General features: G+C 38.7%; 1 protein-coding gene across 2 annotated transcripts in view; it reads right to left on the bottom strand.

The window, feature by feature from the left end:
* The window catches only part of PBX3 (PBX homeobox 3), a 311,413-nt gene extending 297,460 nt beyond the window's left edge, over window positions 1–13,953 (bottom strand). For both annotated transcript variants that reach the window (XM_043989758.1, XM_043989757.1), the window contains exons 1-2: window positions 13,628–13,953; window positions 12,411–12,484 (exon numbers count right to left, since the gene is read on the bottom strand). In XM_043989758.1, the coding sequence (XP_043845693.1) occupies window positions 12,411–12,484; window positions 13,628–13,827 (274 nt within the window). In that variant the 5' untranslated portion in view covers window positions 13,828–13,953. The remainder of the gene's footprint in view (window positions 1–12,410; window positions 12,485–13,627) is intronic.
* Window positions 13,954–17,205: the final 3,252 nt, after the last annotated feature.

Genomic DNA, 17,205 nt, shown 5'->3' on the forward strand with positions numbered 1-17,205 from the left:
AACTGAAGTTCAAAGGAGGCAAGTGACTTGCCCATGTTCAAATAGTCCTTATGTGACCCATGATACAAAGCTAGGTCTCCTGATTAAGGACTATGTTCTTTTAGCTACACCCAGAGAAATGTACAGGACAAATGAAGAACAAAATTAATATTTTTATTACTATTATTTTCACTTTTAAAAACAGCTCATATTTGGAATAGCAGTTTTCCTGCAGTGACGTTGGCCAATATAGTACTGATCTCTATTTTACAATTAAGGAAACAGAGGTTCAGTTAGGGAATGAAATGAATTGCCTAGGGATCCATGGATGTGTTGCATAGGAACTCAGATATCTTCAGTACAAGTCCAGGACCCTCTCTACTACCTTATACTGCTTCTAAGGCCAGATACATTTGTGGTTAAACCAAAGTAAACATTCTAGAGGAGACTTTCTCTTCCCTACTTCCTGTATAGAACTTAGCATAACATAAGTGTCTTAAAATGAAGAGATTTAAGCTTAACCATCAATCTTGACATTTAAAACTGAAAAGGAAAAACTTCCTCAGGTTGGATCTTACTTCTCTGCCATCACAATAGCTGGAAAAAAATATCTTTCAAAATTGGTAAATCTATTTCTACTTCTAACGCTTTGTCCACTAAAGAGAAATACAAGCTTTAAACCCCTCAAATTCACATTAAAAGAAAACATCCAAAGTGTCTAACTCAATTATAATATATATTAGACAATGAGACAACACTGAAATACTTTGCAAAATAATAGAGATTTGAAAGTTATGTAACAACCACAGTAATTAAATAGTCACTTGTTATACCAATGAGTAAAAAAAAATTGATTTGTTTAGTGCTAAAAAAAACCCTATTATTAAACTTGTATACTGAAAAGAAATATTTCCTTTATTGTACACAAAATGCAATAAATTTAGGTAAACAAAAATTAATTTGTGTAATATACTGACATCATAGAATTTATGTATAAAGAGCCCATCATTTAATTTTCAGACATTCAATTCCTATACTTGGTCACAGTCAAAAGGTCAAAAACCAAGAAGTCAATAAGTTCCCAAGGATGTTATCAATACCACATCACTGCTCTAACAAGTGGTGAGCAAGAAGTAATTCAGAAAAGTGAAACACACATACCCCACACACAGTTCCAAGAGCTTGCTTGATTTTCTCTTCACTGATTCTAACAAAGGAAAGAAATACGATGTCGAAAACCTGAGAGTTCCCACTGTATTTGAATAACAAGTAAAAATCTAAAAATACCTCCACTGTATGTTATTACCAACTGTATCACTGGATTTTATAGTGACAGGGCTGTGCTATAATTTTTGAGAAAGCCTCAGCATAAAGCACCATAAACCCAACCATTGCTGTAATGTATCACCTTATCTCGTACACAATCATTTCAAACACAACTTTTCATGTTAGTATAATTTGTTCAAAAATGGTAATAAATACATCCTGAAAGCTAGAGGAATCATTGCACAATCTATTGTAACTTGTTCTTGCTGGTGACAGTTAATCCCAGCACCAAGATCCAGTGATACAACATTTTAGTACCACTTAGTTCAATTAAAGATATTCACTACAAACATGTAGTGTTCCTAATCGGCATTAAATATGAATCAGTGATAATGTGACTTCTATCTGCAAATAATTATCCCCAAACTAAGACATGGATTTTTGTCAGTTGGTGGTGTTAGAGTTCTTTCTTTCATAATAAATATAAAATCAATTTCCTGCTCCAGTCCTATTCCAACTTGAAAATGATATATTTGACTATGAATTCCAAATACTTGCATCCTTAGGTTTTGGGGGTATTTTGGGATTTTTTGGTTTGGTTTTTGTTTTTGTTTTTTAAGGAAAAAGAGAGACAAGAAAAGAGAAAGGAAAATAAACTCAGGAGACCACTTGAATTATTCTTTTTCATGCGCAAAATCAACATGGAGTAGCTAGTAATAATGGCTCTTTGGCATGATATACATACAAGCCCGTGGTTTTTAATACATTTGCTTTTAAAAAATAATTTATAGGAATTCCCCCAATACAATGCAAGTAATAAAAAAGTGATTGAGAAAATATTAGTAAGCTGACCCCCTCTCCCATCAACCACTTTTCTAAGAGGTGGGGAGCTCATCACCTCTCTTTTCCTCCCTCGGATCTCTTTCTCTTAACTCTCTTTTTCTATCTTCCTCCTTTCTCTCTTTTAAACCAAAAGCAATTTCGAATGCTTTTTGTTCCCATTTCAATCAAAAATAGCTTCATATGTTTTAAATGAAATTTTGCAAGTAATGAGCTCCTAATGAAGATTCATTGATTTAACTAGTTCGGGGAGTACTGGGAAGGGAACAAGAATTAAAAATAGCCAAGGATTTCATTTAGAAAAGCAGCTAATGTGTAGGTACACTAAGTACTCGTCACTGAAAATGTAATCAGGAGTTCTGTCTCTGGAGAGAACCTGATTCTCCTCTCTGTATGCATATTCCGAACTCCCATTAACATTAATGGGAGCTACACATGCATACTGAGGAGAAACTAGCCTCCTCAGTGCGCATGCATAGCAGCTGTGATGGTTTGAGAATCCATATGGCTCTGAAAAGGAGTTATGGTTTATTGGGTTTACATTCATAGATACAGTGGTGGAATTCAGATGCCAAAACCAACTGCCCATATCCAAAATATTCTGTTATATAACCAAACTCAGAGGGGTAGAATACCAATTCTACCAATAATGGCTTAGTAACTTCAAGAAACACACACCCTTCTCAACTCTACCTGTTGAAATCCTTCTCTTCCTTCAAAGCCCAGCTCAGATGCCAACTCCTCCATGAAGCCAAAGATAACTTGCCTAGGAGAAGTGTCATAAAAGACATTATATCAAGGACATGTATGTCTAGAAAATTAAGTGGGCCAGTCATATAGTGAGAGTGAAAAACAGATGCAGAGCCCCAATAGTAAATTAGTATACACAAGACATTTAAAGAAGAAGCAATCCTCTGCCCTTTTTCCTACATACACTATGAAGGATTGATGGAAAACAAAGAAAAGGATTATAGATGAAGGAAAGGTATGGAGCAATCAACAATGATGAAAGAAAGACTCATGGAAACAAAATATATAAGAAAATTCATTTCCATATATTTTTAGTAACACACAAAGAAAATAACACAACCATAATTATGAAAAGAAATGCAAAGGCTTGACTCAAACTAAAAAATATTCTGAATTAAGCATGAAAACTCACCTTTGGCTCATTCCATTACCATCAAATACAAAGGGGATTCTCAACTGTGACTTTATATGATAACAACTCACTTATCTAGAATGTTAAAATTCACAAACTGCTTTCCTAACAGCAATATTGTGAGGTAGGTAATGCAAATAAAATTACCTCTATTTTTTTAATTAGGAAACCAAAGTTTGGAAAGACTTCCCAGAATCTAGTCAAAGCCCAGATTCAAGCCCACCTTGCCTGGCTCTTTCTATTATACTTCTACCACCTCTTTAGATATAACATATATATACATATATACATACATATACATATAGATATACTGATATATCTAAAACATATATTAATACATTCATTCAACAGGTTGAGTCAAGGTCAAAGTTTAAGCCTTAATTAAGAATTTTCTTGTTTTATGGATTAAAAGTCAGAATCTTAATGTTAATTTAATGTCACTTCATGTAGTTAAATAAAATCTATAGCTAGTATAATAACTCTCTTCCAAAATGGGTCAAATATGCTTGTGACTTCCATCAGAGTAATAGTTTCCCATAATTAAATAGAAATGATAGTTTATTAGATGAACATTCATCCATATTCTAACAAAGTATATACTTTAAAATTGAGTGGTAATATAGAACCTAGCAGAAAAACACACACACACACACACACACACACACACACAAACACATGAGACTTAGGGTCCAAAGACCTGAGTCAAGCCCCAGCTGGATTGTGTACTAGCTATTCAAACAAATCTATTCCCCTTTTCTGGGCTTTAATTTATGAATCTGCAAAATGAGACAGTTGACTTAGATTATCTCTAAGACTCAGATCTACCTCTAACATCCTATGATTCTCTGAACTCTGAAACAGAAAGGAAATTATCTCCAACTATTTTTTTGGTCCAGACTTTTGATTGAATCTGTATGAGGAAGCTCCCTCCTCCACCAATTCAGACTGCCAATTCATGATCATCAACTGTCTGTAACTTACAGTTTTAGAGAAATGCCTGGAGCACTGAAAGGTTAAGCATCTAGGAAATAGTCACACACCTAGTAAGTGTCAAAGACTTTATTAACTCAGGTCTTCCTAATTCCAAGGCCCAACCTCTACCAACCCTCCAAGCTACCCACAACATCAGATGACACAAAATTTCCATTACTTTTCTTAGTATACAGAAACAATGCAATTTTCATGTTCAATAGCTCCCATTAGATCAATTAATATTCAGACAAAGGCTTTAACATTAAGTTTAAATAATCAGGGGAGGGGGGGAAGAAAAGAACCACCAATGTTCTAGAAGCTTCTCTAGACCTTTCAATCAATTTTATTTATATGCAAAACCAAGAGAAACTCAGAAAAAACAAAGCTCCTCCTGATGCTAAAGCTCTCAATTTACTGACAGGCAAATGGCTTCATGCTGCCACTTAATCTCATTTCTTGCATAATGCCCTCTAATTAGCATATCAAAGTGAATTAATACTTCTAGGGCATTAGCAATGGGGAAATCTGCTCCAGGCTCACAATAGCAGTTAAGAGAGAGCCAAGAAATCCTCAAAAACACCACAAACCACTTTGCATTGCAAAACTGTTCAATTTATTTATCCTCTCTCTCTAAACACTTTTACCGCACACTGTTTTACTACTGTTCACCAAACAAAATGATAATTGCCAAAGTTACCAGCATCTGTAATGCCTGTTTGGAATCTTAATTTAGATGATGTTGAAGATCATTTCTATATGCATCCCTTTGTTCTATTACAAACATTAATATAGAGACTGTGGAATTGCTGGTGTTTCAATTAATTCACTTAAATCATGATAAAATTTTATGACATTTAAAATTTTATTTAAATAATAATAATGCAAAAAAGCCACCTGCTGAACACTGAAGATTAAGAAGACTTTAAGAACTGATGCATCAGCTCAAAAAAAAATTTTTTTTTTAATTCAGTAACATAGATTCTCCTAGATCATTTTTAGTATCTTATGGAACCTAAGCTAATATATGATGCAACTGTACATTTAAAAAATTTGAGTACTCTTTTAAAAACTTACGTTTGTTAAGCCTTTAAAACACAAAAGCCTAAAGAGACAAAGTGCTACTTCCAATTTTATTCCCCCAGCCATAAAGACAACAGGAAATATTTTACTAATTCTTTTTTCCTTAAGAAATTAAGAATAAAAAAAAAACCCTAAGCATCAATGACTATCCATTTCCAATCCTCAATCATAGTGCTCTATTATTAACAAAGAATGAAGAGATAGTATATAAAATCTAGTTTAAATACTTTTCCCACATTATTCTCAGAAAATCTTGCTTAATGTTAAAACAAGGTAAACAGACAAAATTTATAAATACATGATTATGTTAATGACCATGAAAATCAGGGAATCCTCATTGCTAACAAAAACCATAATGAGAATCAAGTTTTGAAGGTAAAGGAAATTCTCCTTCTGACATGGCTTCCTCCTTAAAGGAATGACTTTTTTGGGTTTTTTTTTTCAGTAGACCAGGTATTATTTTAAATTGCCTCTAAATAAAGAGAACAGTTGGATGTAAATGTAGTCTAGTGGAAAGGGCTGTGGCCTTGGGAATCATAATACCAGGAGACTAAGTATATGTTTTCTCATCTATAAAATGGGAATACATGTTGTACTGATTTCAAAGGTTATGAAGAAAGCATTTCTAATTCTTTAAGTATTTAGAAATAAGAGTTATTATTTTACTTGAAGACTATAAAGATAAGACTATCAACCAGAACTAATAGCCACCACTTTTGTTTGATAGGTAAACCACTATAACTTTATAAAAGCAGTGCTAGCAAGATTTGACAAACTTTTAATAATTTAAGTTAAATACAGATTTAAATGATTTATGCTGTTCATACTTTAAACACTTACATGCCCTGTGGTGTAAAAAGAAAGTGTCACAAAAAGGATCATCTCTTATCTGAATCCCTCCATTCATCTTGATAAAGGAGTGGCTAAAACCAGACTGATAAAAAAAACAAATAAGATATTCTTCTCCAAAAGAGAATTCTGAGACTATAAATATCTATTAGTATTATCTAAATATATTTCGGTTAGTAATATTAGGAGAGTATAAAGAACCCAAATTCTACAGAATAGAATAGTATTAGAATAGACTAAAATCTGCCCGTATATATGTTAATTATTTATTTTGAATACACACAAACATGGGCACTTATGTAAAAATACATAGTATACCTAAAGTAATAAAGACAGATTTTCCCCAAGTATAATCTTGTCACTTAATAACCAAATTGGCTGTGAGATGTTTTAACCCTAGCTAATGCCATTATAATGAAGTACACAAATATAGAGAAAACACTTGAATGTCAAATTGAGATCTACAAAACCTTTTGGAAAATCTGAACATTTCAATTCTACATTAAGTAATTGGCTAAGATACCAAAGAATACATTTCCACCATGAAAAATACAGAAATGAAAAATCTATTCTCTGATGAATATTTATATACATATTTATCATATTCAAAGTTTTTAAAAGTAGCAGATAAGAATAAGGCATATCCTAGTTTGGACCGCCATTCACTCTTATGATGGAAAAAAAGATGTTATCACCAAATAATATGATTGGCAAAGTTCCAAAATAATAAAAATATTCCCCCAAAATAAATGCACTTCAAATTACATAATAAAACAAATCCCACTAAAAATAAAGGCAAAAAAAAATTTTACCTGTATAAATGAAGTTAGCATTGACAAGAAAGCCCAATATTATCTTTTTTTTCCTAAGTAGAGGTGGGAGAGACAAAATGTAGGAAGCACAAACTCATGTAATCAAGATAATACTTATTTCTTACTTAATAAAAACATGAAGCTCTAGAAAAGATGAAGTATTGAGATAAAACTCAAGTACTCTGAAAGAATGCTACATATAATTTCCTTCAGCAGGATAAAAAGCATTTGGGGAACGAAGTTAGAAAACTGATCTCCTATGGTTTGTTACCCACCTCCCCACCCCCCAACCTATTCTCCAAAATCTCAAACATGTGAGAGAAACATTAAGAGGAAACATTGAAAGAAAAAAAATTCTGAAATTACTTTAAAAAAAACACAAAATATTTATAGAAAACTGAAATAATTAATTGTTGACATTTAGGAAGATTAGATGGCTTTAGATTTCTATTGTTACTTAATCAGTAATAGACTTTATAACTTTAGAAGGCTTAAAAAAGAACAACATTAAATTTCAAAACTTAAAAACGTTAAGGCACTAGAATAATAATGTGCAAAATAAGATAGATGTGTTGCATGAACTTTGACTACACATGATAAATATATTCAAGTACTATTAAAAACATTCAGAATGGTAATGTTTGTAATATGTATTAATATCTAACACAATATATAGCCATTTCCATTTTGCTAGTGTTCATTTAGTATAAAATTGAGCCTAATATGCAAAAATTAAAGGTATGCCATAACACTGTATAAATATGATAAAATGTGATATAGTTATTCTATTTATTGCTGGATAGGAGTGGAGTCTAGATTAAGCATTTTGAAGAAAGGCAATTCAAACAGAAAAAAAGGATTCTCAAATGAGTTTCTAAACCTTTCTGGGTAGAATTGAGTAGGGAGTCGTGTAGTGGATTGAGAGCACTACCTAGCCTTTTAATCATAATGGTGACATTGTGTGGCTAGTTACATTTGTAACAATAAAAATAAAAGGTTTCCTTTCACATGGTAGACAATATCTCTCCTCCACCTCCTCCCTCCCCAAAAAGATTTCATTTTGTAAGCTGAATTCTTTTATCTATTTTTCTTATCTAAAATTTTCCCTTATTCTTTGTAGGGAGGGTGCCCTTAAAGGTATAACATTTTTAATGATCGTTTTCTCCCTCTCTTTAGACATAAAAAATACTTCAACCAGCCCAACCAGCCAAGCAGGCCTTTCTCTTCCCCTGCGGACACCTCCTGCAGTCGAGAAGTTCATTAAGTTTTATGATCTTCCCAAGTCAGTCCTGCTTATAAGCCTCACAAAGGCTACAAATCTGGCAGACCATCATGTATGCCATTAGACATTACTAGTAAATGAACGCTATTTAGGGTTTGTGGTGGCAATAAATCAAGGTTTGGTTGGCAGCTATCAACATTGAGTATTTTAGCCTAGTGTTTAAAAAGGGAAAGGTTGTATGGGTATTTTAAAGATATATGTGCATATATGTACATATGTATATTATATAAATATAGCATCTTTTAAAAATCCATGCCTTTCCTTCTACATACAGAGACAGAGCTCTCTTCTACAGTAATGATTCAATCTTAAACAACAATATACTTCATGTGAAAATAAATGAAAAAGTAATTTTCTTTTCTTACAAAAATTTGCAAGAGTACCAAATCATGCAGCAAATCAACCGTAACTTAGGGCTTTTCCAATGATGTCAAGCCTCTGAGGACAGAGTGTTTTACCAAGAAAAGCATGTCAACATTTGAAATCATTAGGTGTCCAAGAATGATACAAGAGCACATAACAAATGTGAACATTAATATAAATGCAACCTTAGGATTAGGACTATTTAATAAGAAATGTGCAATAAAAATCAGTAAAAGATAAGCTTAAAAAATTCTCATTCAGGTTTTGCTAATTTTTGAAAATTTTTCTTGATTTTAAGTGGTTGCTTTTAAGAATATACAAATGTCACATGTGAAAACTAATTGCTGGATATGAAAAAAGACTTTAAACCTAAAAATAATAGTATGACACATTTTTTACATAGACAACAATGTAAGAAAATACAATATTAGAAAAAACTTTAAGATAATGTCTTATTCCCCAAGCTTTGAACAAGAAAATAAAAGTATATAATCAAGATAGATATCCTGAAGGGAAAAATAGTTTTTCATATTTGGGAGGAGCCTAGGAAATATGTATGTTTTTCAAGCTCAACCCTTTATTTATATCAGGAACTAACCCACTGTTCAGTCTGATGAAAGCACTACAGCTCTACTGACAAACCCTAAAATAAATGCAATTAAAAATAAAATTAATCTATCAAAGTTACTTATTTAAGAGGAACAATTGAAATGGCATGATATACTGACACACTCCCCCTCCCCTCCAACCACCAGTACTCCTCCATTATGGAGAATAGAGCCATCAAAAGTACCCCAGGTTTCCATTAAAAATGACAAGCTAAACTCTTCTTTTGATGCTAAAGAATTAAGTGCTGGCCATAACATTAGAGTTCAATAATATGATTGGAGGAAAGTATGTTCTTAAAAATAAGTTTCATCCAAAACAGGGGTTGTTGAGTTTTTTTTGTGTCATGGACCCTTTTGGCAGTCTGATGAATCCTATGGACCCCTTCTCAGAATGTTTTTAAATGTATAAAACAAAATACATGGGATTACAAAGGAAAACAGCCATATTGAATACATATATCATTTTTCTTTTAAGTTCATGGACCCTAGGTTAAGAACCCTTGATTTTAAAATCCTCCCAAAATGTTTATCATTCAAATTCAAAATGTTATGGAAACATCTATCCATCCATATCGATCTTATGAAAACAGATCAGGGGAAGAGGGGAAAGATAGAATTTGATGTCATGTTTTCTTTGCTTTGGTAACACTAATGTCTATATAGCTGTTTCATTTCAAAAGGAAGATCACTGAGTATGTCCTCTTCTGGGACTAGTTTTGGAGGGGGAAGTGGAAGTCATAGAAAGGAGGGGGATTCCCCCCCCACACACACACACACACACCCCCAAGAGAAAGAGATTCACCCCCATCAATCACTCGGTGCTTCCATCCTGTCCCTCTCAAGCTGCTGGGGTTGGCAGGCTCATGCCATTGCCCAGACACCGCCTTTACTCTTTGTTGGTTTTTAGCTATTTTACAAGAGATAACTTGCAAAGTTGGCTGCACTAGCTGAAGCATAAAAAGCAGAGTCTCAACTTACAAGTTATCACTGAAATCCCTAGAAACATTTTCAAATCATAAAGATCTCTTTCCTTGTCAGTTAGCCTCTTGCTTTTTAAATAGCAATACAACTACCCAATACTCTCTGCCAGGAATCCCTGTCTCTGAAAAGACTTGTTTCTTCTTAACTCACCTTTGACATGGAATTGACTTATACTATTCTCTTTTCAAAATGCTATAAATAAGCTCTGTGCAAATAAGCAACCTGAGGACTTCTGCAACCCTGATTGAATTCTGCCTGATGTACGTCTAAACAAGGAAGGTAGTTTCAATTGGTTCTGAAGCTGGTTAGGCAAAAACTTATAAGAAGGCAAGGAAACAAATACAAGTCAAAAAGGAGAGATTCTTAACTGTGATTAAAATATATATTGGAGGGGGGGGTGGGGGAGGGAGAGATATCATTCCCCTTATCCCACATAATATAATGCAATAGAAAGCAGAATCAATCTTAATATTCACAACATAGTCAATACCCAAGTGCTTAGCTGTCAGCAGAAACTGAAGTGGAGTCCTGATAGCACAAAAACCCTTGGACATTAAGCAACATGATTTACTGAGAACTATGCACTTTTAGGTTTCTAAGCTAAGACTCTTCGTGATTTAATGTTTGATGTCTCATTTCATAGTCAGATAAAAAATTTTGTATGTAATTTAAGCAGGCCACGATTTCCAAAGGTAACTAAAAAATGACATGCAAAATAAAGTTAACAATCTCAAATGCCCACAATTCTCAAAATAACTATGTGTATATGTATTTATGCATATACATTTATACACACACACATACATATATGTATATTTTAGGATGCCTTCCTTAACATTAAGAACCAACATTCTCATTCTCTCTCTCTCTCTCTCTCTCTCTCTCTCTCTCTCTCTTCTCTCCCTCTCTCTCTCAGAAAAACATGAAAATGTACCATTTAGGTAATTAATAAATGTTCCTTGATGATGTTATTTTTTTTTAAGAAAGCAAATAAACACCAACTTTCTTGGAAATATTTTGCCTAGATAAAATCTACTACATAAATGAGAACAATAAGTCTACAATCTAAACTATATGCAATGTATAAATATTTTTACATTCAACTGTACCATAAGTATATTTAACCTTTTAGTTTCATATTTCTTACATATACTGGGCTTTTAAACTTTTCTTCTTTACCTCAACTTTTAAAAAATGAAATTCCATCTACAACATGTATTCAATACACTAAATACATCTAATAAATAAATTATGCTTAATAAAATGTTCAAACTTAGTTAACACCATCCTGGTATTATGCCACGTAAAAGGCAAACAGTGCTATCCATACTAAAAGTTATCCAAATTTAACAAGCTTCTGACTTGAACCCATATGACTACCTCAAGATTAAGAAACTGTAATTCCAAATGGACCAAAAAAAATTAAATCAATATCATTTACGAAGCGTGTTCAAAATGCATTTGTACATAATTCCTTTCCTCCTGAAAACTGTTTTTCTTTAATATGGTGGTCCAGAGCCTTGAAATATACCCTTGAAAACTTTAATCAGTTTTTAACCCTCTATATGGCCTTACCTATTTTGTAACATACATTAAGCTTATTACATTTGAACTCTTCTCATGCATGCATAGAAATTATGAATTTAATATAAATGTAATGTATGAGAAGTCTAAAAATACATGTTTATTCTTCCATACTTTGTATAAGTATTTTTCCCATTCAGCAGCCTAATTTAAATGTGCTACTGAGATATGTTCAATTGCATACATTCTTCTATTGAGAGAGCTGATGCTTAAGGTCGTCTAAGTAAAACAGAAAGTTGCTGGCGATGCTTCCTCTCAGGGACTCTGCAATTGGCATCCACTCTCACATTGCTCCTTGAAAAAACTGACATACAAACAAGGAAAAGGGAAAGACGGAGAGTGGCTGCTCCCTGATTGCAGCCAGAGGGGACTGGCTCCTGAGAAGGATGACACATGAGCTTTTCCATCTACATTTCATTTTACATCGGGAGTATGAATTGTAAAATTGACTCGAGATTTATTGCAGCTTTCTCTACCACACACCCCCACCTTTACCCCCCCCCCAAGATCAGGAGGTGGAAAAAGAGAGAATGATCAAAGATGGCGGTACCCAAAGTAGCAGCTCCTAGATTGGCAGTCAAATGAGTAGTTACAATGCCACATTGAGACCACTGTAACACTAGGATTCTTACCTGTTTTCTCTTTTATTTCACACAGGACACTGAAGAGAGCAGGTTTCATTCTATGACAATTCAGTGCATGTTTTCTGGGGGGAAAAACAATTCAAACAAAGGTATTAGCATCACCTATTGAATAACATGGCGATTTCTTCAAGTGAGCACTTAAAATCTGTGTCTTCCAAGGTTTACTGTGGTCCACAGAAGCTAACACAAACCAGAGTATATTTCTAAAGACAGCTTTTAGCTTTAGGGGAAGCCCTGCATAGTTGCCCCGTACATAGGTATGATTATATCATGTGCTGGGGGTAGAGAGGATGGAGAAATGTGAGGGAGCTTAACTGGGGAACATCAAGAACAAATGGGGGGGGGGACATATATATGGACTATCATTTATTGGATGGAAGAATAGAAGAGAGTAGCATTTTAAAATAAATGACAGTTAAAGTTTTGTAGGTATGTTCAAAGACTGTTACTTTTTCCATCTGTTTTGTTTCCACATCAAATTGGCCCTGGTTAAAATTCTCTCTAACCTGTGTGGGATACAACCCCTAACTTTCTCTTCTGGTAACAAGTAACAGATTTATTACTTGGGGGATGGGTGGGGTGGTCTTCAGAATCTTGAGCCTTTATTTCATATTTACTATGATTTAAACATTTACTGTTGCAAGTGGGAAAAGCAACAATGTCTTGTCACTTTCATCAGGCAACTACCCAACACAAGGACTTGATGGAGTAAAGAAAGTTATACTTCCTCAAGTGGAAATCACAGTCTCTCTCAGCAGACACTTATTGGTCAATTTTGTCATTTTAAATCACTGTGACAGGATCACAACGGGGTTGCCGACAGATAAAAGGAAAAAAAAACGGCAAAAGTCACCATCAACCCCGGTTCCTGCCTTAAAAAAAAAAATCTGCAACAAGCCCTGTGTGAAGTGTGGTTTAAAATTCCTAAGAGCAACTTTTTCCCCCTTTTGCCTCCAAAGGGGTGTTGTGGAAATTTGAGCCCCCCAAAAAGGATCAAATGTTTATTTATAGAACAAAGTTCATTTTTTAAAAGAAGCTACTAAGACAGTTTAGAACCGATGAGAAGAAAGGAAAGAATATACAAAAAAAAGCAAAAAAAAAAACCCCAACAACAACAACCCACGGGAAGAAGGCAGGGTGGGGGGAGCCACGCGCGCACACACACAAACACACACACAAAAGATGTTCAATGAGACGAAACCAACTTTGCTTGCGCCTCGTCCAGGCTCTGGTCCGTGATGGTCATGATCTGGTGGAGGATGTCGCCGATGTCCTGCTTCCTGCCATCGCCGTCCGCCCCTTCGTGACCGTGGGGGGGAGGCGGCAGGGCCATGCCCCCCTGCACCGAGTGGCCGGCCAGGTTCACCCCGGCCAGAGTCTGCAACATCCTGGATTGATCGTCCATCCCGCCGCGCGCGGGCGGGAGCGGGAGGCGGCGGCGGCGGCGGCTGCTGAGGAGAAGGTGGAAGAGGAGGAGGAGGGAGAGTGAGAGGAGGAGGAGGGAGAGGAGGAGGAGGAAGGAGAGAGAAGGAGGGGTAGGAAAAGAAGAGGGGGCGGCGCGCTCCCCGCCCGCGGCTGCTGGGGGGGGGGGGCGGCCGGGGTGCAGGGAAGGAGGGAGGGCCCGCGGCAGCAGCGGCGGAGCCGGGCCCGGGGGAGGGCGGGGGGCCCGGCTGCTAACCCGGCCTCGCGAGCCGAAGCCGAAGCCGCGGCGGGGGCGAGGGAGAGCCCGCTGAGGAGAAGGAGGAGGCGACGGCAGCGACGGCGGCGGCGGCGGCGGCGGCTGAGGCTGAGAGATCCGGGGCCCCGCGGCTGGAGCGGCGGTGACTGAGGTGGCGGCTGTGGTGACGGTGGCGGCGGCTGCTCCTCCCGCTCCCGGCGCTGCCGCCGCCGCCGCAGCCGCCGCCGCTGCTCCCGCGCCCCGTCCTCACAGCGCCTTTCGCCCGCGGCCGCCGGGCGGCTGGTCCTCCCGCAACTTGCCCCAGAGCCTCCGCCGAGTTGCCGGGACGCTCCCGCCTCCTCCCCTTCCCCACTCTCCGCTCGCTCCCCTCCCTCTTTCCCTCCGCCCCCCTCTCAGCCGCCGCCGCCGCCGCCGCCGGGCCGGAGCTAGAGCCGGAGCCGGAGTCGAATCGGGACGCGAGCCCCCCGTGGGGGGGAAGAGAGAGGGGAAAGGGAAAGGAAATCGAAGGGAGGAGGAGGGGGGAGGAAGGACAGATGGACACGAGGTGGAGGTGAGGAGGGGCGCGGAGAAGGGTGAGAAAGTTTGGGAGCCGGGGCAGGGAGCCGGGTGGACGGCCCAGCCAGCTGCTGGGGGCAGCGGGCACCCCGCAGATTTATGAAGCAGGACCCGCCGCCGCCCAAGCCGCGCACCCACCCACCCAGGCAGGCGGGCGGGCAGGCAGGCAGGCAGGCAGCCGCCAGCGGACGGGGCTCGATGGCCGCTCTGGTGAGGGATTGACAGGCTGCCAGTGCCACTCACTCACTCACTCCCTCACTCACTGCGGGCCCCCGGCGCGGAGGGGAGGGGGCAGAGGGCGGAGCTGTCCACGAGTTGCCCACGCCCCTCAGGAGGAGGTGCCCGGGGCTCATTGGACCTCTTGCCTGCCCGCGCCTCGCCCTGGCCCCGCCCCCCGGCCGGCCTCCGCACCTCGCAGACAGGCGCGCGCCCCAAACGCTTCTCTCGACTGACGGGCGCGCGCGTAGGTCTCTGAAGTCCAAGCCAACTGTCTCCGGCTGCTTGCTCGTGGGTGGCGCACTTTTCAATGGGGGGCGTGGGAGGATAGTGTGTGTGTGTGTGTGTGTGTGTGTGTGTGTGTGTGTGTATGTGTGTGTGTGTATGTGTGTGTGTGTGTGTGTGTGTGTGTGTGTGTGTGTACGCGTGCGCAGAGAGGTGTAAAGGGCAGGGGAAGAGGGAAATCCCCTCTATCCCTGGGACTCACTCCGCAGCTTCAACCCCCAGCCGCTCTAGGCGACCAAGGCCCATAGCGAAGACTTGAGGCCCGCTCACTTTCCCGCGCTTCCCGAGAGTAGGAGGGACCCCTTCGAGGAACAGGGCCGGGAGTCAGCTTCCAATCACGATGCTCCCACCGACAAATAGGGCGGGACCATATGAGGAGACGATTGATCTGATTGGAGATTTCGAAAACGTTCTTTATACGACAGGAGGAGCTGGAGTGCCAAGGCCCCGCCCCAGTCCACCGTTGCCATAGTAATCAGAGTGGCGCTGTAGAAAGAGGGGTACCCCGGAGCTTTCTACCTTTGTGGAATCCGGAGTGTTGAGGAAAGAAACCTATTTGTGGTTTTGAGCTGTCCTGATTAAGGCAAAAGAGAATGCAACTGTATTTCACAAAATCGCAAATTACCAGAGCAAGGAATGCACCTTACAGATCATCTTGTCCAACTCTCTCCCCCATTTTACAGATGAGGACACTGGGGCCCACATAGAAAAAGCTATTTGCTGAAAATCTTCACACAACTAAAAAGGTTCAGAATCTATAAGTAATCTCAGTTCCTTCGACTTTAGAGCCCGTGCTCTTTCCATTAGGAAGAACATCTGAAGGGAGGAAAAGGGAGAGAAAGATCATAGGATTTTCAGCTAGAAGGGACATCTAGTCCAAGCCCCTCATGTTACCCACGACAAAACTAAGAATCAAAAGAGGGGAAATGACTTGCCTAAATTCACAGTAGCAAAATCTGGATTCAAACACAAGCTCTCTAATTCTTGGGGGAGGCGTTGAATCTAAACCCTGAATTCCAAGCCCACGTCCAGGATGACTGTCTTGAAACAGAACTTTGGAACACAGCTTGATATAGGAGAAAGTAGACTTTACTCGGAGTCAAAGGACTGCAAGGTTCTAAATTCTATCACTAATTCTGGTAACTTGAGCCAGTGGCTCACCTCTCAGAACTTCACTTTCCTTATTTGACACAGAATTCATTTTCTTTTGAAGTAGTCCCTTCCAGATTCAAATTAACTGGTCTCCAATTTCCCTTAAAGCTTCGGTATCCGAACTTTTTGATCATACATTCCTGAATAAATGCAGTGACTACAGAGATACCAATAAGAAACTTCTTTCTAAATGTACACAAGGAGAAAGGTATCGAGGCAGAAATCTGGTGGTAACTGAAAAGTCAGGCATAACCTGGTAACATCCTGACTACAGGCAAATCGATGTTTTTTGTTTGTTTTGTTTTTGTGGGAATACATAAAACATGAGAGGGCACGTAAAATGGGGAAGGGAAGAGCAGGGAGATGGGGAGGAATACCTGAGATGCTAGGGCTAAAATCAAGTGCTAGCAATGAGTGGAAGGTGACTTCTGTGGCCTCAAAAAGAGAAAAGTCATCAGGGGAATTGATGAGGAGAATGGGGGAAGGATTGAAAAGTGAATGGGCAGAGAAGGGAAGGAGGCCTAGCTTTGGGAAGGTTTCACTGCTGAATGTTCCTAAAGAGTGAAGAGAGATGGTCTATGAAGGAAGATAGGAACCTTGCAAAGGATGTGGCACTGGGGGATTTGAGGCTTGAAAAAGTCTACTCATCCTACCTCCAGAGGGAGGGAGTTGGAACTCCTGGGAACAACTAGCACCTGGAGAAGGGTTTTTGTTTTTCTTAAAGACTTTATTTTTAGTGTAAACAAAATTTTGAAGCTTCAGAAAAGGCAAGTTTTAGGATGGCAGACTATAGTGGACCATCCTCAACACTGCTTTTAAAAATGACAAACAAAAATAAAGCATATGCTCAGGAAGGAGATTTTGAGGCAAATGGGAGGGGGGGATAGGAAGTAGGGT

Source organism: Dromiciops gliroides, chromosome 2 (genome assembly GCF_019393635.1).
Source record: "Dromiciops gliroides isolate mDroGli1 chromosome 2, mDroGli1.pri, whole genome shotgun sequence".
Taxonomy (NCBI): domain Eukaryota; kingdom Metazoa; phylum Chordata; class Mammalia; order Microbiotheria; family Microbiotheriidae; genus Dromiciops; species Dromiciops gliroides.